Here is a 27,247-nt window from a genome sequence, read left to right as displayed (position 1 = left end):
TGCATATTTACTAATAGGAAATTGTAACAAAGGAATAAAACAACCAAAAGTAATGCTGCAGCAAGTGCGCTCTCCAATATTGCTTGCGTGTTTTATTGTTACCTCGGGTATCATCCGCTAGATTGTAGATGTGTATTAGTTTGCATTTCAGTCAATTCCGTGACATGCATGATTGCGTCCAAGTCCCATATTTTCCTAAATAATTATTTAATAAATACATGATATACATCACAATCTACAATATCCCCATTATGTGCATCACAATAAAATTTATATTAGTCATTTTTGCTTCATACAATATAAAAATGTCAGACCATGTGACCATATGTACAGATTAAGAAAGCTATTAGAAATGCTAATATAGTCAAATAAAATTTTAAATAAAAGAGTTTGCCATGATTTTGCGTTGGAAACCTTTACATGCATAAAACAGAGCAAAAATCATTCAACCCACTGAAAAACTTTTGTCCATAAATTTCCTCAAATGTGGCGGGGTATGACGGACAACAGAAACATTTTATGGTGGCATGCTTTTAAGAATGAGTCGGCATCATAAAGAATGACAAGCTTAATAGTCCTGTCAAAAATATGGGAAAAGCTGTTTACCACATCAGTCAGTCAGACCCACTACAGTTAAATAAACCCAAAACCACTAAAATGTGTTCTTATTATGGTTATAATGTTGTTGTTGTTGTTGTTGTTGTTTTTAAATAAGCATAAGCATGATTTTGAGAACAAAGATTTCTACGAGTGTCCGAGTAGATTCTCGTTAATTAGAAAAATGACCTGAAAAGTCATGTGGCACAACCATTAATTCAAATAGAAAACATGTATTTGTATGCAAAACTGTGCAATCAGGTAATATCTGTAACTGCAACAGATTATGTCATGTATGTAAGTTTTTTGTTGTTTTTGTCTTTTTTTTTTGGTTGCGCCATCTGACACTTGCTGATTGGTGAAATTTTGTAAAATAGAATGTTAAACAAAATGAGATTGTAACTGGTTGGTTTCAGTTGTCTAGTCTAATCATTATTAAATAAAAATACTTGTTCTTATTCGCATGAGTTTAAGTGATTGTGTGACAACAGAACATCAGCATTAGTTACAAAATAATGTGCATTTTGTGACCCCTGAGAGATCTCACTATGGCGCCTTTGTGTAGATGTTTTTTTTTTTTTTTTTACATCATTCATTTAAGTATAGTCATGTTAGTTCACATCGAGGCTCTATTGGGAATTATATCCAAGCCATAATCAATACATTCTTTTGTTAGCTTAGTTCACTCATGGCTGTACCTGCTACACTCACAGATATAACAGCCTTGTTTTGGTTTAAAAAAAAAAAAAAAAGAGCACGTTAAATGAATGAGTAATTGTCAAATTTAGGGCTAAGCAGGACCCCAACAACTACAATTCTGATCCACAACAACTCCTGTGAAGACACACTGTGAGAATGTAGAGACCGGTACAAAGAGAGAAGCAAATGCTGCTCATTAAAGCAGTACAAGTAGCATAATTTTACTCTGACGCAGATTTAAATAGACGAAAATCTAAAACGGTTCCAAATAAAGACATAGGCTGCATCCGAATACGCATAGTTCCATACTATTAGTACTCAAATGGCAGTATATAGAGTGTCCGAACACTCAGTAGGTATTTAACAGTAGTCGAAAGGTACCTGGATGATCTAATATATATATTTAGGCACTGCCTCAAAGCGGCGCTCCCGATGAGTGTAAAATGTGTTAGCAAATAATCAAAAAAGCAAATTAAAAATAAGCACTGGACAAAAGCCCATCTATCTTATGTAACTAAAGATACAAATGTCATTATCCGGTGGTCAAGTGTTTATGAGATACATTGTCTTGCACTTAGGATCGGGTTACCTGTGGTGGTACACGTATGTTGTTCGTATGTACAGGTGTCGTACAGTCACAAAAGCCATCAAAAATCAGGTCGATGAATGACCATTATTCTCTTAAGTATGGAGCTTTGCTATTACCACTATTACATCTATAGTATTCAAACATACTACACTACGCAATCCCATAATTCAGCTGAGCCTCTGAATAACCGAAGAAGAAGAATTCCCCTGTGGAAAACAGAAAGGCGATGGTGGCCCGAAGCGAAGCCGACTGTTACAGCGTCCAAGTGGTGTCTCTGGCAGTGTATAAATGTAAGTATGTAAAAACCTATGCTTAAATTATACTTTCTGATGTTACAGAGGACAAATATGTTTAAAAAATGATGGCGCTAGAAAATCCAAAAATGGGACAAGATTCAAACAGAATTTGGGAAATAAAACAGAACAGATTGCATATGCCTATATTTCCTATATTACAGTTCATCTAGCACTTGAAAACGTATGCAGTTTGTCAAGGCAAATAGTAATGCACAAAGTGCCAAATAGTCTCAAGTATCCATCATCATCATCAAGTTTTATTAAGAAATAGTAAAATAGCAAACCCATTCCTAAAATCACATTCTTACATTAAAATATCTGGTACTGAACCTATGCCCCCCCCCAAAAAAAAGCAAAAAAATAAAAAATAAAAAAGCACTAATTTTGGTAAATCTATTTGCACGGCATGTTGCACTACATTACATTTTACATGATACTCCATTCATTTCAAATTTCTGGAAGCACTTGTCTGACCCCTCAACAAGAAATCCAGCCAACCTTTGCTAACTTCTGGATATTCCTTTCATTTTCAGCACCTCCAGCTACCTCCCATTGGTTTTACAACTTCAAAATACACCTCATGAAAAAATCAGGAGTTATCTGACATGTGTCCCCCTACCCGGATGGCATGCCAGCACCAAAGGCCAGCATTGATTTTCTGTAAAGCAGGGCCGGATTAGCCCCCTTTAGGGCTCAGCTGTCTCAGCACGGCCTGAGGGGCTGCTATAAAACTAATAATTAATTTAAACTGCCCTGCTTGCTTGGGCTATGGAAGGATCTACACACATAACACACAGCCGACTGTCTGCAACTGTCTCTGCACAGAGCAGTACTGTGTTATTTTTATCTCTGGCTCATTGGACAAAGACAGTACATGTATGGCTACAGCATGAAGTCTAGCACGCTGAATAAAATGCACTGTAGTATCCACACAAAACAGGACAATAAAGACCACATGTGCGCCTCTGTCTGATTGACAGGCATAGTAAAAGCAAATTAGGGGTGAGGAAAGAGTATAGAACACAAACCCGCTGAACAGCCTGCTCCGTCTGAAGACCGCCACTGTGCTTAAACCCAAACACAGGGTCAAAACACCCTGAAGTGGTAACAGGCTTTCAGTTAGAATATCCTCAACATGCTTTACCAGAGACGAGGACACAATAACGATAGTCAAAGAATCTTTCCACAGGCTCTTCTTATCCTTTCTTATTAATATACCGCCAGTAAACTGTTAGTGGGAGAAACGCACGTAAATTAGAAACAAGCCAACTCGGACATAAATCTGATCGCCCATGTGACAGAGTAACAGAATAGCGAACGCTCCACGTGTCATCTACAATCTATTACTAAAGGGGATATCTAGGGATAGGGAGTCATATCCCATGGACAAGAGGCAGATGTTTGCCTCAGTCCGAACAGTCTCAGTCTCTGTGGAGGCCTGTGGAACATTTTAATGACATTAAGTCAACCATCACAAGACGTCTTTGCAAAACTCGAAAACCCATGCTCTAAAATGAGTGCTTGGGCTTGTTACAAAAACAGACATCAATATAGCTGGCCTTCAAATACTGCCCTTGTTCCTTTTTTATCCAAAGTCACGTGCTGCACATTCCAGCAGAAATGAAAGTCTGAAACGCTCTTAGTTCTCATGGTGCATGCCTCGGCTCACTGGAAGAGCTCGATGCAACTTTTAAGGAGGGCTGTGTCTAAGCATTTCACTGTGATGTATACGTCAAAACGATGAATATGCGCTTCTGTCAAAACCCAGTGCAAACAAAAAGAGACACCTCCATATAGCTGCTCTGTTCAATTTCTTCCTTTACTGTAGCTCCAATGAGGCCTTCTACAGCAGGGGCCAGTAAAGGGATTTCACCTGAAAGGCTTTCATCTTATTTGACACACAAACGCTCCTCAGATCAGACGAGTGCAGCTTGTGTTGGGGCAGTCGAGGCTGTCTGTCTGTAAAGAGCATGCTCAGGAGAATATCCCAGTTGCCTCTTCATCTTCCTCCTCTTCCTCCTCCTCTACTGCCGGGCGTTTTGAAGCCAGTTATCAGGTGCGCTATGAAAACCCTCTGGCCCAGACATAAAAGATGACTGTTCTCTCAAACCCAAAGGCAGTGAGAGGAAAGCACTTTAAAAGCGTCACCGAATGTCTGGATTCACAGAGCAGTAAGGTAAATATGAATGTTTACTGTAAACACAAACAAAATTATTCATACTGTGAAAAATTAAGTACTTGCTAGAAAAATAAAAAGGGGAACAAAACGTTCACAACACGCTTGCACAGCACCACACGAAAAATAATAAAGAAGCAAACAAACATTACAGAAAGTTGGAAAGACTACGAGTGAAGATATTACGGAAACAACAGTGATAGTATATTTTCAGACACTCCAGTATAGAAAGATGATGATTTTTTAAGTACAGTAACAGAGGTGTGCTATGTTATGCCGGTGAATGACTCTGAAGTGTGCAAAGGGAAATGTGCTGCAGCTGTGTTCAAAATCTGCAGCAGCTGTTTAAACCCTCTATGGTCTTCTGCACAGGGGGGAAAAATGTGCTCCTCTCTGGGCCAGTGCACGTTTGCAAAGCAAGCAATTTGGACAGTACACTCCAGTTCATCACTCTGCAGGTGGCACGTCACTGCTTAACAGCAGTCAAAACACTGAGGCTTGACTTATTATTCTGGGCACCATCGATACTCGAAATGCTTTGGCAAATATTTTCTAATAATGACGAGCGTTTGGAGGAATAAATTCCTAATGACAGGGTTCATGGTGTGTTTTGTAGTGGTCGGATAAATTCATACAGTGTCAACATTTATCATATCGTCTGGTTGAAAAATTGTACCCAAACTTGAAAACACACAAAGAGCTACAATCCTCAAGTCTTGGCACGATAACGTCTGTGTATCTGTCTTCACTTTTCCGGGCTGTCTCTCCAGGAGAGGCTGTGGGAGACAAAGTGTCACGGAGCAAACACACACAGAGGGCAACACTGAGGGGGAAACTCCTTTGTTCCATTTCCAAACTGCTAACTTTTTTCCCTATTGGGAAGCGTGCAGGGGAAGTTAAAGAATGACAGACCCTTTTCGCTTCAAAGTACTAATAAGTTCCATACCTCAGAGTTGCTTACATCATTAATCAGCAGGATGGCTGTGCTTAATGGTGAGCGTAAGCTGGAAAAAAATCCATGGACTAACAGAGATTTAGGGTTAGTGCTTCTCTAAATCAACACCTTGATGACATGGGCAGCTGGGGTGCCGGTCACAGCTTTTAATTTTGTCACTCGTAAAAATTTTGACACTCGGAGATATTTGAATAATGATCTGTGCGTTAGGAACACATTTTCAGGTAATGTCAGTGAAAAAGTGAGGATGAACAGTTAAATGGTTTCTAAAATGCGTGTCAGACATGCTGGACCTGGTCAGGCCAGGCAGTAAAAATCCATCACGGAATTTGTGTTCTGCTAAAGCACTAAGGAAAAATATTGGAGGTTTTAAGAGGCTTTTTTATTCAGCCAGACTGTGTACTAAAACTAATTGGATTTCTGTCAATGGAAAAAATATATCCCTGGGAAGACTCTGAACTACATAACGCTGACGGTACAACAATCCATGAGGGACAAGGCCCTTCCTCGATGCCAAATGCGAGGGAGGAAAATGAAACCAGCGATCAACATAAAATATTAAAATGGAATAGTATCGAATTTTTGAAAAATGATGTCAGATTCACTCATTAGGTGCACCAGCACAGTGAATTAAGCTATATTTAGTGGGTGATAATTGAAATCATGGCTGTAGTCATTACCACTGACATGTTTCTAAATAATACCCAATAAATTTCTCCTTTGTTTCAAGGGCCGCTGTGACAGCTGGCAGAGCTCAGAAACCGAAAGCACAGAAACTATTACCGTTTCGCGTGTATGACTGGCCTTCCTATTCTCTCTTCCTTAAAGCCAATAAAATGTCAACTTTTATTCTACCCTGCCGAAGTGTTGGCTGCACATCAGGTCTGCCCTCTAAAGCCCTGCCACAGAAAACTAAAGGCCTGTAAATCACTGTGTCATAGGAATATCATCAGTCTTGGGATATACAATAAAAAACGGGATGTAGTTATAAAAGGAATGGCATTCACTGTATGTGTGTGTAGTCTTTTTGATTTTATATATATATATATATATATATATATATATATAATCAAAAAGAGTACATTAAGATGTTCGGTTCTATTGAATAACGTAGGATTTGCTGGGAGCAGACAGTACTGTACAGTAGTTTGGAAGAAGGTTTGGCCGATGGTAATGCTGACGGTGATTTAAAGACAATTCTTTTGCCATCGGGGGTCTTTTGCTGCATTGTAACAATAAAAACATGATTTATGGCATATTGTTGGAGGGAACGATACCACAGAGATGGTGCTGGCAGGATAAGGCTTCCCTCTCAAGAGCTCTATATAACCATAAAATCATACACATACTGAGGACATTTTTGGATCTGACTACTCAATGCTTTATACCCTACATATACTGAGACATGCTTTACGAATTATTTCAGACTTACAGAACACCAGTAGCAATAGTAATTTACTTTATTGCCTCAGTTGTCTGTATATCTAATCTCTTAGTTCTTCAGACGTGCTCAATATAGTGACCCCTTTAGAAACAATATTCCAAAGTAGTTTGTGACTCCTTTCAAATGATCTGGATCTTTGCACTCACAATAACAAACGAAGACAATCTTATGTGAGAAAACAACACAACCTTTTTATATTCTCAGACCTTTCGCATGACTCAGAAATTTTCAAATCGGTTTCCCATCTCATCTCATCTCATTATCTCTAGCCGCTTTATCCTGTCCTACAGGGTCGCAGGCAAGCTGGAGCCTATCCCAGCTGACTACGGGCGAAAGGCGGGGTGCACCCTGGACAAGTCGCCAGGTCATCACAGGGCTGACACATAGACACAGACAACCATTCACACTCACATTCACACCAACGGTCAATTTAGAGTCAGCAGTTAACCTAACCTGCATGTCTTTGGACTGTGGGGGAAACCGGAGCACCCGGAGGAAACCCACGCGGACACGGGGAGAACATGCAAACTTCGCACAGAAAGGCCCTCGCCGGCCACGAACCCGGACCTTCTTGCTGTGAGGCGACAGCGCTAACCACTACACCACCGTGCCGCCCCAAATCGGTTTCCATTACAACCAAATATTTTATGTTATGACGATTCACATGCAAGTATAAATATCATGAGCTTAAGTCACACCGTTTGAAAGGCACACAGATTTGCAGCGTCTAAATAAAGCCTAAGAGTTTTAGATGTTTTCGTAACTTAATTAAAGAGTTAGTTGGTTAACTGTTTTGCTGCAGACATACCCAAGTTATAAACAACTGGTTAAGTCAGAATTGATTACAGTACATCAGTGTGTTGATAGCCATGTTTTGGAATCCTCTCAGCAAGACCGAGTCCCAGTGAAGGCCACATTGTTTCAATTTGGATACAGCATGTTTCATCAGATAAAGAAAAAAATAGTCTTACCCGAACATAAAGTGTATGACTTGCCTGCAAGAACTTTTCAAAACTAATCTGGTGGGACATGATGATCTTTCCTTGTTGTTGCTTGGACCATCTGTTTGGGCAAAGGCCACGGAGACAGTACACTCTGCAGCAGCATTTTACACTGCCTCAAGCACATGGATTACAGCCCTGCTTCTAATAAGAGTTAGGTAAACTAGCACAACGTTTGCAGACAAGTAGTAGTAATAATAATAATAATAATAGTTTTCCCCCATGCCTGCATGGGTTCCTCTGGGTGCTCTGGTTTCCTCCTGCAGCCCAAAGACATGTGGATTAGGTCAGCTGGCTATTGTAAATTGCCCATAGGTGTGAATATGAGTGTGGATGGCTGTCCGTCTCTCTGTGTTAACCCCACAACAGAGTGGCGACCTGTCCAGAGTGAACCCCACCTCTCACCCAGCGTCAGCTGGGATTGGTTCCGGCTTCCCCCACAACTCGCAATGGAGAAGCTAAATAAATAAATAATAGAGAAAGCCAAAGAAAATATGCTATGCTATGAATATATATGCAATATACTGTATAAAAAGCAAGAGATGATATGAAAATGAATAACTTCCTTAAGATGTATAGCTGAGGTCAAGAACAAGCCTGCAGCAATCTCAGAGATCCTTTTCAAGAAACTATACTGTATTATTATACGTGATGGCCATGGGGGGAGAAAATGTATTTATCTGGTAAGTAAAAATATAAAAACAGTCGTTCCCTGTCAGTCATCTTTTTTACAACAAATGCTGTCATTCTGTGATCTCCAGATAAATGTGATGTTTATTCTTTTCATTTCCTCTTGTTTTTTCTTGAGATCTCACTACATAATAGTTGTGTGTTTTTGTTGTTTTGTTGGTTTTTTTTAACATAATTGGGTCACATCTTAAACGGTTATGCGAAAGAGGCAAACAAAAAATATTTATTAATTCCATTAGCAAAACAGCCAGGAACAAACTTGTCAAGAATAATGCATCTAAAAGAAGTCCTCTGTGTTATTATTATTACTATCCATCCTGTCAGCTCGTCACTCCTTGAAGAAAACAGCGGTACAATTTGTTCGGATAAATTAAATGTGTTTTATCATTGCATAGTTGATTTACAAAAGCTGCTCTCTAAATGAAAACGCATACATTACATTCAGAATGATGTCTTATAAGCCAGTTAAGCTTAAAGAACATTGCATATTTCCTAATACAAGCAAGATATTCAAGGCTGCTCCCAAATATTAGTGCTAAGTAAGCTTGATAGATCAGATATGGAAAATTCTCATTTCTGCTCAAGCATCAATTTCCACTCCCTTTCTCGGCTAAGTGATTTGAAGACCTCATTTCGACAGTTTCTCCCCCTCACACTCTTTTAACTGACATTTTATCTGCATACTGGTATTGTCGCAGATTGAGCATACCCACAGGACAATGACAGCCGCTTCTTCCTTTGTCACTTCTCATTTTGGTGCTGAGCAATGCCTCTTCCTGACTCTTGCCAATAACAGCACCATCAAATAGAAGATTCCACCTAACTTTGATGGAGAGGGAGCACTTCATACCGCTGGCTCTCATTTGTCAATTAACAGGAGCCTTCTGATGTCGAAATGCAAGGGCTTGAAAGATACAGTGTTATTCATGACGAATGAAGACAGACAGTTGAGTGAGACGTAAGCGGCAGAGTAATATCATAATGTGCTTTAGATACGAATATAAAACGACACTGCTGACAGTCCAGACACGGTTTTATTTCATTTCTCACTGTACCCACACACCACTTTGTCTCCTTACTCTCTTTCAACTGACTACATATGTATCATGATGACAAGCCACTGACAATTAAAGCACTTCATTTTAAAAACATTTTAAGTGAGCATATTTGATTAGTCTTTAAACTGTAAAAGCTTTCACACCAACATACTGTACATGCAGATCCAGGCAAAAGACACTGCGTACTAAAGTACAGATGGTAGTACACAAAGTTTACCACCCCCCCCAAAAAAAACCCTACAGGAGGTGAAAGTTTAAAATAAAAATAAAATAATAACACTATTATTATTATTATTATTATAAATTAAGATTAAAATAGGGTGGCACGGTGGTGTAGTGGTTAGCGCTGTCGCCTCACAGCAAGAAGGTCCTGGGTTCGAGCCCCGTGGCCGGCGAGGGCCTTTCTGTGCGGAGTTTGCATGTTCTCCCCGTGTCCGCGTGGGTTTCCTCCGGGTGCTCCGGTTTCCCCCACAGTCCAAAGACATGCAGGTTAGGTTAACTGGTGACTCTAAATTGACCGTAGGTGTGAATGTGAGTGTGAATGGTTGTCTGTGTCTATGTGTCAGCCCTGTGATGACCTGGCGACTTGTCCAGGGTGTACCCCGCCTTTCGCCCGTAGTCAGCTGGGATAGGCTCCAGCTGGCCTGCGACCCTGTAGAACAGGATAAAGTGGCTAGAGATAATGAGATGAGAAGATTAAAATAATCAGATTTATACAGTGCCAGTCAAAAGTTTGGACACTTTCTAATTTAATGTTTTTTCTTTATTTTTATTAATTGAAAGACACTTGACAGTGACCTTAGGCCAATATCTTTGACTGCTATTCTTAGCAAAGTGCTTGAAGGTTTTGTTTTTGATTGGCTTGCTACTATTATACATACATTGATCCTTTCCAGTTTGGTTGTGTTAAGAAGTCTTCAACTACGCATGCTCTGGTCCATCTAATTCACCAATGGCTCGCTGCAACTGAAACTCCTCGAACTGCAGTTCGATCCTGTCTGATTGATTTCTCGAAAGCCTTTGACAGGATCGACCATAACATTTTGTTACACAAGCTTTGTTCGCTTAATGTTCCTCCAATTTTATTAAATTGGTGCGCTAATTTTTTGCAGAACCAACAGCAACATGTTAAACTTGGTAACTCTACATCTAGTTGGAAATCGATCCAAGCCGGCGTACCACAAGGAACAAAGCTAGGGCCTTTATTCTTCCTGGTTGTGGTTAATGATCTACACTATGAGCTTCCTATGTATAAGTACGTGGACGATTGTACTGTTTTTGAGGTAGTATCGAGCTCGTCATCTGAACTTTCAGTTCTGCAGCAAGAAATTGACAAGATCAGTGAGTGGACAACGAATAACAACATGAAGCTCAATGTTTCAAAAACTAAAAAGAGTTAACCATCTCTTTTTTAAAGAACCAAGAGTATCTCGAGCCTTTGTCAGTCAGGTTTAGACCAATCTCTTGAAGCCGTCCAAACTATCAAGCTCCTTGGAGTCCAGTTATCATCTGATCTCAAGTGATCTAGTCATATCGACTACGTATGTGCTAAGGTTGACAAACGTCTGTGCCCTACGAATTTTGAGACATAGTGGTGTACCACCGTGTGATCTTCGGACAGTATATTGCTATTTCATTCGTCCAGTCCTGGAGTATGCCTGCCCTGTATGGCATTCATCGTTGACCTGTAAGCTGAGGGATCATGTGGAAGCTATCCAACGTCGTGCTGTTTGTGTCATACATCCACACCTGTCGTATGATGAGGGTCTTTCTGTACTAAATCTGCCAACGTTATTTGATCATAGAGAATCTCTGTGTAAATCCTTTTATAAAGTTAATTTTGGTACTGATAGTAAACTGTATGATTCGCTACCTGAACGTAAAAATCATAGGTATGAACTAAGAGATCCGAGAAAGCTACCTTTGTTCAAGTGCAGAACCAAACGTTTTAAGAACAGCTACTTGCCTTCTTGCATTAGAAAATGGGACTATGTTTCATAAATATACTTATATTTTGCTAAAGACTATTATATATTTTTTTATGTTGTTGGTTTTTTTACTAGATTTTGTAAATTATATCCTTGAGTTTTTCAATTTCAATCATCTCTGATTGTTAATTGCAAGTCAAGTCTAATAAAGTTATTATTATTATTATTATTATTATTGACATTTAACCCATCTGAAACAGTGAACACGCACATGCACACACACGTGAGCAATGAGCACACACACATACCCAGAGCAGTGGGCAGCTATGCTACAGTGCCCAGGGAGCAGTTGGGGTTAGGTGCCTCGCTCAAGGGCACATCAGCCCAAGGCCACCCCATGTTAACCTAACCGCATGTCTTTGGACTGTGGGGGAAACTGGAGCACCTGGAGGAAACCCACACAGACACGGGGAGAACATACAAACTCCACACAGAAAGGCCGCTGGGCTTGAACCCAGAACCTTCTTGCTGTGAGGCGACAGTGCTAACGACTCCACCACCGTGCCACCCGCAAATTTCATCTGAATTCCAAACTAATTCTATCGTCACTGGGTACAGATTTGGTTTAAGAACTACTGAGACAAATAGCTCAAGGCATTTTCATATACACAAGCCATACCATAATATTTATATTTCCTATCAGTAAGTACAACCCCGAATCCAAAAAAGTTGGGACAAAGTACAAATTGTAAATAAAAACGGAATGCAATGATGTGGAAGTTTCAAAATTCCATATTTTATTCAGAATAGAACAAAAATGACATATCAAATGTTTAAACTGAGAAAATGTATCATTTAAAGAGAAAAATTAGGTGATTTTAAATTTCATGACAACAACACATCTCAAAAAAGTTGGGACAAGGCCATGTTTACCACTGTGAGACATCCCCTTTTCTCTTTACAACAGTCTGTAAACGTCTGGGGACTGAGGAGACAAGTTGCTCAAGTTTAGGGATAGGAATGTTAACCCATTCTTGTCTAATGTAGGATTCTAGTTGCTCAACTGTCTTAGGTCTTTTTTGTCGTATCTTCCGTTTTATGATGCGCCAAATGTTTTCTATGGGTGAAAGATCTGGACTGCAGGCTGGCCAGTTCAGTACCCGGACCCTTCTTCTACGCAGCCATGATGCTGTCATTGATGCAGTATGTGGTTTGGCATTGTCAGGTTGGAAAATGCAAGGTCTTCCCTGAAAGAGACGTCGTCTGGATGGGAGCATATGCTGCTCTAGAACCTGGATATACCTTTCAGCATTGATGGTGTCTTTCCAGATGTGTAAGCTGCCCATGCCACACGCACTAATGCAACCCCATACCATCAGAGATGCAGGCTTCTGAACTGAGCGCTGATAACAACTTGGGTCGTCCTTCTCCTCTTTAGTCCGAATGACACGGCGTCCCTGATTTCCATAAAGAACTTCAAATTCTGATTCATCTGACCACAGAACAGTTTTCCACTTTGCCACAGTCCATTTTAAATGAGCCTTGGCTCAGAGAAGACGTCTGTGCTTCTGGACGGCGGATGGCACGGTGAATTGTGTTCACAGACAATGTTCTCTGGAAATATTCCTGAGCCCATTTTGTGGTTTCCAATACAGAAGCATGCCTGTATGTGATGCAGTGCCGTCTAAGGGCCCAAAGATCACGGGCACCCAGTATGGTTTTCCGGCCTTGACCCTGATGCACAGAGATTCTTCCAGATTCTCTGAATCTTTTGATGATATTATGCACTGTAGATGATGATATGCTCAAACTCTTTGCAATTTTACACTGTCAAACTCCTTTCTGATATTGCTCCACTATTTGTCGGCGCAGAATTAGGGGGATTGGTGATCCTCTTCCCATCTTTACTTCTGAGAGCCGCTGCCACTCCAAGATGCTCTTTTTATACCCAGTCATGTTAATGACCTATTGCCAATTGACCTAATGAGTTGCAATTTGGTCCTCCAGCTGTTCCTTTTTTGTACCTTTAACTTTTCCAGCCTCTTATTGCCCCTGTCCCAACTTTTTTGAGATGTGTTGCTGTCATGAAATTTCAAATGAGCCAATATTTGGCATGACATTTCAAAATGTCTCATTTTCGACATCTGATATGTTGTCTATGTTCTATTGTGACTACAACATCAGTTTTTGAGATTTGTAAATTATTGCATTCCGTTTTTATTTACAATTTGTACTTTGTCCCAACTTTTTTGGAATTGGGGTTGTAAGTTAGAGAACAGACACGATGCAGTAAAACAGGAATGCCACAGACAGACAGACAGACACTGAAATTCTGCTATTGTTATTTGTATTTTTAAAAAATAAATTGTGCACCACCTGAGCACTTCTGCTATCTTTGTTGCTCTTATCCATGGCAAAGATGTTTGGTATGCTCTGAGCCTTTGAGAATCAACTTGCTCTGTTTGGTGCTGTCGTTTTGAGCGGTCTCACGGCTGCTCGCCCCTCTGTGCTGCAATGTGCTTATGGAACACCACCATTAGCATGCTGATGCCTGGTGCCGCTGTGACTGTGTGGCCTGTGTTTGGCCATAGCTGTGTCGACTTCATGTGATCAGCTAGGCCACTGGAATGCCAGCTTGCCAACAGACTCTGCAGTTTGTTTGTTTTTAATTGTTTGTTTATTTGTTGGCTTAATATTATTTATTATTACATTATTATATTATCTACTCTAATACTGTATTCTCATAATTTCCAAACCTTAACTAGGAAAAAGCAAAGGAAACACCTATTCAGGAACTTGGGATGCTCTTCTCAACTCCGAGTTCAGCAAATCAACATGGCTGCCCACAGCATCAACAGTGAACAAAGCAGCAACTTTTTACTTTTAAATGAGTTGTACCGTTTAGAAAATAATTTGCTATCAATCAATCAACACAGACAGATAAAGTTCACTCTTTTGAAAGTTTTAGCTTTGAAGGTAAATATACATCAGTTTATCAGGTATCTGTGGGGGTTTTTCCCCCAATTTGTAGCTCAAATGCACAGAGGTCGAAAATGACATAATTCCAGCTTCCCTCTTCTGAGGTAAGCCGAATGCAGAATAATTTGCCCCTGGTGAGAATTAGTGTGTGAATGTGTGTGTTCATGGTTCCTTGAGATTGACTGTCGTCTAATCTGGGCTGTATTCCTGTCTCGTGACCAAGGGTTCCAGGAACAGACTCCAGTTCCACCACAACCCCGACCAGAATAAAGTAGTTAAATGATTGTTAACAGGCTCACTATAAAAACTGTACTAACACAGACTATAAAAAAAAACAGTGCATGGCCTAGACCCAGTCCTTGGTTCCAGAAAACCCATATTAACATTTGTTGATGCTTGTAACAACAAAGAACCCAAAACTGCATGACTTTCTCATGACCATGAGGTGTATTATGCTGCAGTTTCATGTGATGAAGTTAACATGTTTAAATGTTTTATATTTTTGGCCTGCGATTCTAAAAGAAACCAACATTTATCAAAGGATACCGTTTCTCCTCACTAGCCTTTGCCTTTTAATATTCCCTGACCACAGGAGCCAGGCACTCATAAGCGTGGCATGCTCACGGATTCCCCGAGCACGGATGATCCTCCAATCTGACTGCTGATCCAAGCTTATATCATAGCCAATTCTGATGGCAGAGTGGCCAACAAGCCTGAGATGCATCCTGCTTGCAGATCATCTGGACAGGACTAGACAAGAAAATAAGATCTCCTCTGTTTTCAGCATGCAATAACCAACAGCATCATGCTATATGACAGGCTGCTCCTGAACCCCATCTTGGGATTACGTCTTGAGCCCATCATCTGCTAGCTCTCTGTACTTTGGCTTTGGACAGGTGCTGCCTCACCATCACGCCAGTTTAATGTTAACCCTTGACAAACAGCATCATATGATAAGGCCTGATAAACTGAATGTGATATCACATGCATGGAAACAAGAACCATCACTAACACACACTAAGTAAAGAGGAGGAAAACATTGTACAATATGAAAACTATCACTCAATGCTTTTCGTCATATTTGTGAAGTCATGTTAGGGTTTTTTCTGTTTAGTATATGTATACTAGTACACTGACAGCTTTGTCTGCACATTGTATACCACGTTTTCCTGATCGTGATCACATGCTTGTCTGCATACTGAATTACAAATAACATTTCATACTTAACTCCTACCTCAAAAAGGAGACTATTCTCTCTTTTTGGGCTGGAATGAACAAAATGTACATACAAACACCAGTCTAATGTGGCAAACTTGGTGTGTCCAAAAGTACCATTCGGTGTAGCCTGAATCAAAATGAAATAATGACTGAATAAATGCAACAAGAACTCTACAAGCTGCATTTCTAAGGCTACATCCACACGGTAACGAGATTTTTTTTTTAAATATCGCGTCCACATGGGCAACGGATCAGTAAAATATCAGGTTCATATGGCAACGCAACGCTTGCTGAAAACGATGAAATACACATGCCACACCTCTATGTGCGCTGTAAGACGGTCCCATCGGAGACACCAGAACAATAGAAGAAGAAGTAGGACGCATGCGCATGTAACGGGTTTATTTTTTTCCACTTGCCATTGTGTGTAGTGGTGAGGAAATTCTGCGCTGGCCCTTTAAGAGCGCAGGTAGTTATGGGAACGAGGCGCTGGCCTCTTTCAGTTCGTTTTGGAAATGTAAGCGCCAATGCCACTGGACGTTTGCAGCCCGTCCTCAGCAGTGTATTTGTGTCTCATTTCTTCAGAATAAAAAGACTGGTGAACAACACAACGCAACGTCTGTTACACGCATAAACCCCTTCTTCTATCCAGCGTGAAGCACTCACAGGAACAAACACACAACAACAAGAAGAAGATGGCTGCGACTACGCGAGGAAATCGTGCCTTCTGTGTGTACAAATTAGTTTTATTAGTGTGCATAGTTTTATATAACTTAATTTTCTTATTGTGTGTGAACATTTTGAAAAGCATTTTTATATAATTTATATAACTTTTTATATTGTGTGTGAACATTTTGAAAAGCAGTCTTATCCAATAAAAAAAGAAATTCAAGAAATGGTTCAGTTATTTGTTTATTTAAAAGAAAAGCTGTATACAAAAGTGAATGCAATGCAGTGGTTCATACAAAACAGTCTGTTGAAGGGTCTTCTGACCCTTTTCCCCTCGGCCTCCATTATAGTCAGGTAACTGTTGCTTTGTGTGGAAGGCTGTACTTTCTGTTCATCAAAGCAGGTGTAAATTGTCTGTCTGGCAGGTCAGTCAGGTTAATGTGTAAACAATTTCAATTTCTGTTGTTACAAATGATGCGCGCGAGAGTGCTGCTTGTTCTAGTCATGTGGTTGTGATGTCATCGTAAACAAATCCGTTCTACTCATCCAGACGACTTTGCAACGGCGCCGTTGCCAGATTTTTCCACTCTGGAACCTGTTCGCCGGTGCCGTGTGGACGCCAGGCCGAAACGATAAACAATTTTATCAGATTCACCTGAATCCGTTGCCGTGTGGACAGGGCCTCAGGGAATGAAGGATAGTACAGTCTTTCTATCACCTCCTGCTATATTTAAGTGTTGTGGCATTCATGGTGTACTGGAACACTTTACATGATGTTAAAATAATGGGATAATAGTTCAGGTTAAACAGGAAATAGGCAAACAGCAATGCAGTCTTAACACCCAAATCCACGTTTATTTGTCTTGATCCACAAAGTATATCATCAGCATAATGACGATGACTTCTGTTAAAGACACTGTGTCCAAATTCACACAGTGTATGTTTTGCTTGCAGTGTTTTCAGCAAATGAAAAAGCAAACTCTGATTTTACCCAATGCTGCTAAGCCACTCAGGCTCATTAGGAATATTAATGCACTGATAAGCGCATATTTCTGCATGACACGCTGAAGCAGCACAGGGTTTAACAATTATTAATCTGACAGTCTTGAGCGCAAGGCGAATCAATTAAACGAAAGAATCCACATTTTCAGCACAGATAACTGCCTCAAGACGACAATTTTCACATGACAAAGAGAGGCCCATTCAGAGTCCTTCAAGGCCTGACAGGTCAAGAAAAGAAGTCTGAAACAAAAGCACCTTATAACCATCATCTCTTCTCTTTTAGTTGTCAGATCAACTTTGCTAGTCCTGCTGGTGAAATGGCATTCGCCTCCCCGCCTGCCACAAGGTGCTTCTTCATATCCTGTCAAAGGAATCTTTTATTCTATTTGCTCGGCATTAACATGTCACATTTATTGATCAGACCTTTCATACAGCCACAGCACGCCAGCTCCGAGCCCGGGCCCTTCGATGCCACGATGACATTCCAAACCGCATAATGCATGTAATGCAGATATTAAATTGCACATAATGCAAAATTGTGTCTATATGCACAGCAGGTACACTGAGTCAAATGTTTCATATCTGGTGATGGTGCTGTCATTTGGGCGAATACTCCGAAGTATTCCTTGTGACACCAAGAGACTTCAAACAGTAGACAGACAGACAGACAGACAGACAGACAGACAGATAATGGGGTACTAATCTGGGGTGGCTTTCCCAAAAGCCTCTTAACGCTAAGAGCATCTTAACTAGGAGAGAGAGTGTTCACTGTGTTGCTCGCTCTACCATTTAACGATGATCTTTGTGTTGCAATGCTTTTGGGAAACTCATATCGCGTCCAAATGGGCAACGATCAGTAAAATATCAGGTCCATATGGCAACGCAACGCTTGCTGAAAACGATGCAATACACATGCCACACCTCTAGGGGCGCTGTAAGACGGTCCCTTCGGAGACACCAGAACAATAGAAGAAGTAAGGACGCATGCGCATAAACTATTATGCGCGAGACTTCATATTAGCCACAAAGTCAGAAAAATCTGTTCGTAAAATTACATTATAATAACCAAATACAGTGAAAAGTATTTTTCCAGTCTCACCTGTGAAAGGTAATCCCATGTGATCTCGTTTGGATGGCAAACCTGTTGGTACAGTTAAACGCAGCTAATCTTTATTCTCCGCTTTGACCCATCCAATATGGTAGCAAGGATGACGTATGATTCTACGCGGAAGGCGGCGTCTTTAATGGTCCGGAATAAATTGAATGCTACACGTTGATGGATTAATTTGTTGTTTCTCACCTGTGAAAGGTAATCCCATGTGATCTCGTTTGGACGGTAAACCTGTTGGTACAGTTAAACGCAGCATATGAATCTTTATTCTCCGCTTTGACCTATCCAATATGGCGGCGAGGATGACGTATGATTCTACGCGGAAGGCGGCGTCTTTAATGGTCCGGAATAAATTGAATGCTACACATTGATGGATTAATTTGCTCTTCTACGCCCTTTTTGAGGAATGTATTGTAGGACTAAAACCAACATCTGAAGAGGTGAGATCGCTCCTTTTTTTCCCTATTTTTGCTGGCGGGATTGACTCTGCCCTAAGGGCAGAGTCTCTCTCTCTCTCTCACTTTGCACCATTACACAATAAATATTCACAGTGAAAATATTTTGTAAGCGCGTTTCATGAACCAAGTTATAGGATTTGTTGACAACTCGCATCGAGTTCGTTACACTTCTACCCAGCGTGAAGCACTCACAGTCATGTGGTTGTGACGTCATCGTAAACAAATCCATTCTACTCATCCAGACGACTTCGCAACGGCAACGTTGCCAGATCTTTCCACTCTGGAACCCATTCTCAAAAAGACTGCGTTTTGGGCACCCAAAACGCCGGTGCCATGTGGACGCCAGGCCTAAACGATAAGCAATTGTATCGGAGTCACCTGAATCCGTTGCCGTGTGGACAGGGCCTCAGACCTGTACAGTTCCTTGTCACTGCAGTGGTACTCTTGATAGGACACCTTTTATACCTTTAGTATCTTTAAAGGTTTACTTTAAAAAAACAAATTGTACTCCATTTGTCATTTATTTTAAATCATTTTTAAAGGTACACTATGTCCATGTGTCCAGGTGAAAGATATATGAAAGGTACACATTAAAGACATAAATATGAATCACAGAGGGCAATATTTATTATACTATTGAGAGTGAAGACAGACAGACAGACAGACAGACAGACAGACAGACAGACAGACAGACAGACAGATAGATAGATAGATAGATAGATAGATAGATAGATAGATAGATAGATAGATAGATAGATAGATAAGGAGTCAAGAATTTCAAAAGAAATGACTGCAATAAAACTGCATTTGCAAAGCTAACCACAGAAATGGTGTAATGGCAGAGCAATAATGAAATAGAAGTGGGTGGGATGTATTACAGTGAACTTAGAAACCCGCGCCAAACAGAGAGTAATGAGGGGTTCAAGAAACAGTCAAACAATACAGTGCTTCGAGATCAGCGCGAACCCGGCGGTGGCCATATTGGAAGTCAAACGTCGCTGTGTCAGTGCATTGTTGTTGCTCAGCGAAGCAAAATGCTGAATACGTGTGTCATTGTTGGCTGTAGTAGCCGGGGGGAAAAGGGTGGCAAAAGCTTCCACAGACTCCCTAAAGTCGTGACTAACCAGGGAATTGCAGCACAGGAGAAAAGCGAGCGGAGGCTGGCTGCCATTAACCGATCAAATTTAGGACAACTAGACTGTATCTGGATTTGTTCTGATCACTTTGTGACAGGTAGGTCAAATTGTCTTGAATTTCATAGTTACTAAAATAAATGTGATACAAACTATTATCTTTTCTATGTACTTTCAGCAATGATTAATGGATATATTTGTCACATTAGGTAGCTTATGTCTACTGCAGTGCATTGTTGCATCAAATGGCATTTAAGATCTAGGCCTAGTAATGTTTATGTACACATGCTGTTAGAACAAGTTACATACTAGGCCTACATTTTATTCACTGACTAAAATAATTGATAATTATGCAGCAACAAGCTGGGGTCAGCTTTCCATTCCTTCTCACTAACAGTGTATGGATCTACATTCCCAATGAAACGTACCTTCTCAGCATAACGCTCCCGTGCCTGCTTATCCAAACTTTCACAGTAGTGCTCCATCACTTCAGATGTCTAAATTCTTAAAAAATCAAAGCTTCTAAGCCCTCTAACGCGGAAACGAATCGGTGAATGTTTACTCTATGATGTGTACTCTATGCGCGTTCTGGAGCGAGTGACTTCCAAGATGGCCGCGCCGACCGCATGGTTACTATTTTTAGCATCATCTCGGAGCACTCTATACATTCAGCTCCTCAAATAAACCTCAGCAGCCCAGTGTCTAGACACCAAGTGGCACTTGTCATGGCAGTGCTACTTCACCTTTTATACTTGTAATGTCACAGCAAGCAACTTCAGCCTATCTGAATGATAGTCCCTTCATGCATTTGTTCATGATGGGGTGTTCAATGTGTTGGTGTTATAAACACCTCCTTACCTGAGTCGGTTGAAGCTAAGATCTAGTCGTTTTGCAGAGCTTCCATAATTAGCTGGAAGAAATTCTGGGACCAGCTCACAATCATGTCCAATATAGGACACCTTTAATTCAGGAATTAAAAAAAAAAAGGGAGAGATTGATCTTGGCTATAGTCTATAGAACCTGTCAATATAGTGAGCAACTAATAGATTTATTGTATATAGACTAAAAATATCTCTCTTGTTTTATATATACACACCAATCAGTCATAAAATTAAAAACACTGACTGATGAAGTGAATTACATTGATTATGCTGTTACAGTGGAACCTGTTAAGGGGTGGGATATATCAGGCAGCAACACTGTCAGAAATAAGGGTACAGTAGGAGTCCATTTCTGTCCCACAAGGTACACTCTACACTAATGTACAGTTGTGGTCAGAAGTTTACATACAGTGACATGGATGTCATCTTGGACATGAATGTCATGGCAATATTTGAGCTTTCAGTAATTTCTTTAAACTATTATTTTTCTGTGGCAGAATGTACAGCGTACATCTTTAATTTAAAAAAAACTAGAATTTGGTGCACAAGTTTTAATTTTCTTTGGGCTTTCTGAAATCAACACAGGGTCAAAATTATACATACAGGGTCAAAAATATACATACGCTCACTTAGATTATTAATTCAGAGGTGTTGAAACTTCCAAAATGTCTCTTATCTTGCCAAGGCCAAGGTCTCTTGACTTCCTGTTAGTGATCATGATTGACTGCAGCTGGTACCTTCTCTGTGCCTTCATAAAAAGGGTTTGTTTACAACACTCATTGGATTGACCAACACATAGTAAAATGGGAAAATCCAAGGAGCTCAGTGCAGATCTGAGAAAGAGGATCGCAGATGTACACAACTCTGGAATGTCTCTTGGAACCATTTTTAAACCACTGCAAATTTCAAGATCAGTTCAAACAACTGTATCCAAGTTATTGCGAAATGCAGTCACTTTGCCAAGCCACTTTGCTTCACGAAAACCCAAACTGTCACCCTCAGCCAGGCTTTTAGATAGAGGGGCGTCTGGGCGTCTTTTCGACGCCCTGTACTGAAAAAAAACAAGAAACTGGACGCCCTACTTTTTAGTACGACGCCCTAAAGACGCCCTAATATTTCCGCCCGTGTTATGTCCGGTAACTTAGCTGAATATGTTAAAAAATCGCCGAGTCTGAGCTTTCCGAGGATCTACAAGCTTTGTTGACACCGCCATTTTGGAAATTTCAGAAGTCTCGCTTTGACAGCTGTCTTTCCCGAAGACGCCCAGGGTTACCATAGCAACAGCACGAGCCCAGAGTACAAAATATAGGCACCCGCCGCAGAGCTACAGAAACACGCGTTTCTATGGCTGCACTAATTTCAAAGTTGTGAGAGCCCTCGTTATAAATAAATGGGTTATTAAATAAATTTGGTGTACAAAGCACTTGTAATATGCGTTCCCAGAGCAGAGGGGGAAAAGATGTATGCCTAGGAGACACTGGCATAAATATCCAGACAATATAGCCGTAGACTATATTGCCGCAGCTAAATGTGGAATGTAGTCTATAGAAAACCGGCCTTACCTGACATGTTATTTATCCCGAATAAATCCTTTTAACAGTAAATAACACATTTTCATGCAGATTTTCCCAACATTACAGGCTACGTAGTGGAGAGTGTGGTAGTCGAGCCGGCGGGTAGTATTTCTAGTAGGCTAAACAATAATCAAATACGACACGTTCTAAAGGATGCTGGGATTCCAAAGAACGCACGTGAAAAGGACGAACATGAAACTGTTCGTCCTTGGTTTTTACCTTCTAGCTTTGTAATTAATGGGTTTCTATTGAAAAAACGAATACCATTATAATGTTTGAAGACTTAGCCATATTTCCTGTGTGTTTTTTTCTTTGTTATACTAAATCTTTGGACGCTAGCGGCTTTGAAAGCAAAACTGGTCAGCCGGGGTTGGTTGTCACACTGTGTTCGGGGTTGGTTGTCACATGTAATGCAATTGCAATAGGTGCACTACTGACTGAGACAAACACAGCTACAACAAGCTTTATTTATGTAGTATTCTGCGATCAGAAAGCTTTATAGCTAATTTGTCATGCTTAATATGCAACTCCAGCTCAAAAAATCCCAGAAATATACCCATTTTAATAATAATATTCATTAAAAATATACGCAGTTTGCAGTGTATTTTGTTTTGGTGTTCCCAAAGTTGATATTGTATTACCAATCTGTTATACCTACATGTATTTTGAATACATTTTCTTTAACATTTTTACATAATTCTCAACCCCCTAAAACACTCGTGCCAGCGGCGCTCAACGCGCCGCTACACCTCGCCACATACAGTGACACCTGCAAAAAAGTTAGACTCCCTAAAAAAAAATCCTGCCTAAAAGCCTGCCCTCAGCTGAAAGGAAATTGGTTTGGATGGTCAGGAACAACCTGGGAACCACCATGGCACAGCCCTGCCATGAACTGGAAGCTGATGGATCACTGTCTACAATTCAGATCACCATGGACTAAGAGGCTGCTATCCAAGAGATAACCCCCTGCTCCAAAATTGACACCTTCAAGCTTAACTAAGGTTTGAAGCTGACCACACGGACAAAGAAAAAGCCTTCTGGAGGACAGCTGTCAGATGAGACAAAGATTGAGTGGTTTGGCCACAATGACCACCATGTGCAGAGGGACACTGTACCATGTACAGGATCATCATGCTCTGGGCCGGTTTTGCTGCCAGTGGAACTGGTTCATTGTACAAAGTGGATGGAATAATGAAGAATAATTCTTCTACCTCAGAATTCTTCAGCATAAACCATCAGAAACTTGAACACGACTTGGGACTTGGGAGTCACAACAGGACAATGAATCCAAACACGCATCAGAGCTGGTTGTGGAGGATAAAGCAGGCTAACATTAAGCTTAAAACAAGTCCTGACTTCAACCCTATTGAAAATATATGGCCCGTGCTTATAAGTCGAGGCCATGCCAAGAAAAAAAAAATTTAATTGAACTCTACTGATTCTACCATGAAGAGTAGGTTAATATCCAACCAGAATTCTGCCAGAAGCTTGTTCATGGTAAACAAAAATGTTTGGTCAAGGTGAATCTTGCGAAGAGATATTTTACCCAAATATTAGGCGTGCTGTATGTATATTTTTTACCCTGTATGTATAATTTTGACCCTGTATTGATTTCAGAAAATCCAAAGAAAATTAAAACTTGTGCACCAAATTCTAGTGTTTTTTTTTAAAGATGTATGCTATACATTCTGCCACAGAAAAATAACAGTTCATAGAAATTACTGAAAGCCCAAATATTGCCATGGCATTCATATCCAAGATGACATTCATGTCACTGTATGTAAACTTCTGACCACAACTGTACCTGCTGGGGCTCATTACTGGACCTCAAGGTAAAAATACATACCTCTTCAGGGCCAAAAAGGTACATACATGTTCCCAAGCAGTATATAAAGGGTACAAACAAGTACGTTTGAGGGTACTGCCCCAGTGGCAAGCCATTGTACCCCTAAAAGGTACAATAATGTACTTTATTTTCTGAGAGTGAAGAGAACAGTCAGTTCTCGAAGTTGATGTGTTGGAAGCAGGAAAAATGGACAAGTGTAAAGATCTGAGCAACTTTGACAGGGGCCAAATTGTGATGGGTAGATGACTGGGTCTGAACATCTACAAAATAGCACATCTTGTGGGGCGTTCCCGGTATGCAGTGGTTAGTATCTACCAAAAGTGGTCCAAGGAAGGACAACTGGTGAACTGGCGACAGGGTCATGGGTGTCGTAGGCTCACTGATTCGCATGGGGCACGATGGTTAGCCCATATGGTCCAATCCCACAGAAGAGCTACTGTAGCACAAACTGCTGAAAAAAGTTAACACTGGCTAAAACAGAAAGGTGTCAGCATTAACTTTTTCAGCAGTTTGTACTACAGTAGCTCTTCTTTGAGATTGGACCATATGGGCTAGCCTTCGTACCCCAGGTGAATCATTGAGCCTTCAACACCCATGACCCTGTCGCGGGTTCACCAGTTGTCCTTCCTTGGACCACTTTTGGTAGGTACTAGCCACTGCATACCAGGAACACCCCACAAAATGTGCTATTTTGGAGATGCTCAGACCCAGTCATCTAGCCATCACAATTTGGCCCCTGTCAAAGTCACTGATGCCCCTTTTCCACCAAAGCAGTTCCAGGGCTGGTTCAGGGCCAGTGCTTAGTTTGGAACTGGGTTTTCTGTTTCCACTGACAAAGAACTGGCTCTGGGGCCAGAAAAACCGGTTCCAGGCTAGCACCAACTCTCTGCTGGGCCAGAGGAAAGAACCGCTTACGTCAGCGGGGGGGCGGAGTTGTTAAGACCAACAACAATAACAAGACTGTGAAAGATCGCCATTTTTAAGCGACGAGAAGCAGCAGCTGCACAAAGGCGAAGTCATCCATTATTATTATTATTATTGTTGTTGCTGCTGCTGCTGCTGCTACTGCTTCTTCCATATTGTTTTTGCTTTGATATTCGCGCCAAGGTTTATGCAAACGTAATGACGTAACTGGCGTATACAACGACATAACTGACGTATACAGCGACGTAATGACGTGGCTTCCCTTAGCACCGCGAGCTATGGAAAAGCAAACTGGTTCTCAGCTGGCTCGCAAGTTGAACGAGTTGTGAACCAGCACCAGCACTGGCCCCGAACCAGCCCTGGAACTGATTTGGTGGAAAAGGGGTATCAGATCTTTACACTTGCCCATTTTTCCTGCTTCCAACATATCAACTTCAAGAACTGACTGTTCTCTTGCTGCCTAATATATCCCACCCCTTGACAGGTGCCATTGCAATGAGATAATCAATGTAATTCACTTCACCTACCAGTGGTTATAAGGTTATGGCTGATCAGTGTATATATTCAAAAGTTTGGACACCCCTTTCAATTCAATGGTGTTGATTTTTATTCATTAAAAGACACTTCATGTCTTAAAGTAATTACGGATGTCATTTCTCTTTACTTAGGCTACATCCACACGACAACGGCAACGAGATTTTTTTTTAGCGGGTAAAAAAAATATCGCGTCCACATGGGCAACGGATCAGTAAAATATCAGGTACATATGGCAATGCAACGCTTGCTGAAAAAAAATGCAATACACATGCCACACCTCTACGTGCGCTGTAAGACGGTCCCATCGGAGACACCAGAACAATAGAAGAAGTAGGACGCATGCGCATAAACCCCTTCTTCTAGTCATGTGGTTGTGATGTCATCGTAAACAAATCCATTCTACTCATCCAGACGACTTCGCAACAGCGCCGTTGCCAGATTTTTCCACTCTGGAAACCGTTCTCAAAAAATATCGTTTTGGGGCACCCAAAACGCCGGTGCCGTGTGGACGCCAGGCCGAAACGATAAAAAATTTTATCGGATTCACCTGAATCCGTTGCCGTGTGGACAGGGCCTTAGTTGAGAGGTTCTTGACATAATGTGGATTACTACAGTTGTGGAATAGAGCTATTTACTGTATTATTATTATTATTATTATTATTATTTGCTATTTATTGTTTGATTATCTCAGGCACATTAAGAAGGCAAGAAATTGCATTAATTAACTTTTGACGAGACACCTGTTAATTGAAAAGCATTTCAGGTGACTACCTCATGAAGCTGGTTAAGATAATGCCAACAGTGTGCAAAGTGCCATCAAGGAAAACAGGGGCTACTTTGAAGAATCTAAAATATGAAACATATTTTGTTTAACACTTTTTTTATTTACTCCATAAACAGTGCCTTGCAAAAGTACTGATCCCCCTTGGTGTTTGTCCTGTTTTGCCGCATTACAAGCTGGAATTAAAATGGATTTTTGGAGGGTTAGCACTATTTGATTTACACAACATGCCTACAACTTTAAAGGTGCAAATTGTTTTTTATTGTGAAACAAACAATAATTAAGATGAAAAAACCAGAAATCTGGAGTGTGCATAAGTATTCACCCCCCAAAGTCAGTACTTTGTAGAGCCACCTTTTGCTACAATTACAGGTGCAAGTCTCTTGGGGTATGTCTCTATTAGCTTAGCACATCTAGCCACTGGGATTTTTGCCCATTCCTCAAGGCAAAACTGCTCCAACTCCTTCAAGTTAGATGGGCTGCGTTGGTGTACATCAATCTTCAAGTTATGCCACAGATTCTCAATTGGATTGAGGTCTGGGCTTTGATTAGGCCATTCCAAGACATTTAAATGTTTCCCTTTAAACCACTCCAGTACAGCTTTAGCAGTCTGTTTAGGGTCATTGTCCTGCTGGAACGTGAACCTCCGTCCCAGTCTGAAACCTCTGGCAGACTCAAACAGGTTTTCCTCCAGAATTGCC

At 40.7% G+C, this 27,247-nt stretch overlaps 1 protein-coding gene across 3 annotated transcripts in view; it reads right to left on the bottom strand.

Moving 5' to 3' along the window:
* lrmda (leucine rich melanocyte differentiation associated) overlaps positions 1 to 27,247 on the bottom strand; it is a 477,170-nt gene that overhangs the window by 443,457 nt on the left and 6,466 nt on the right. For all 3 annotated transcript variants that reach the window (XM_060925799.1, XM_060925800.1, XM_060925798.1), the window contains one exon: positions 20,862 to 20,962. In XM_060925799.1, coding sequence (XP_060781782.1) covers positions 20,862 to 20,962 — 101 coding nt within the window. The remainder of the gene's footprint in view (positions 1 to 20,861; positions 20,963 to 27,247) is intronic.

Source organism: Neoarius graeffei, chromosome 7, assembly GCF_027579695.1.
Source record: "Neoarius graeffei isolate fNeoGra1 chromosome 7, fNeoGra1.pri, whole genome shotgun sequence".
In the NCBI taxonomy this organism is placed as follows: Eukaryota; Metazoa; Chordata; class Actinopteri; order Siluriformes; family Ariidae; genus Neoarius; species Neoarius graeffei.
The sequence above is the reverse complement of the archived record's forward strand: the minus strand, read 5'-3'. Positions and strand labels throughout refer to the sequence as shown.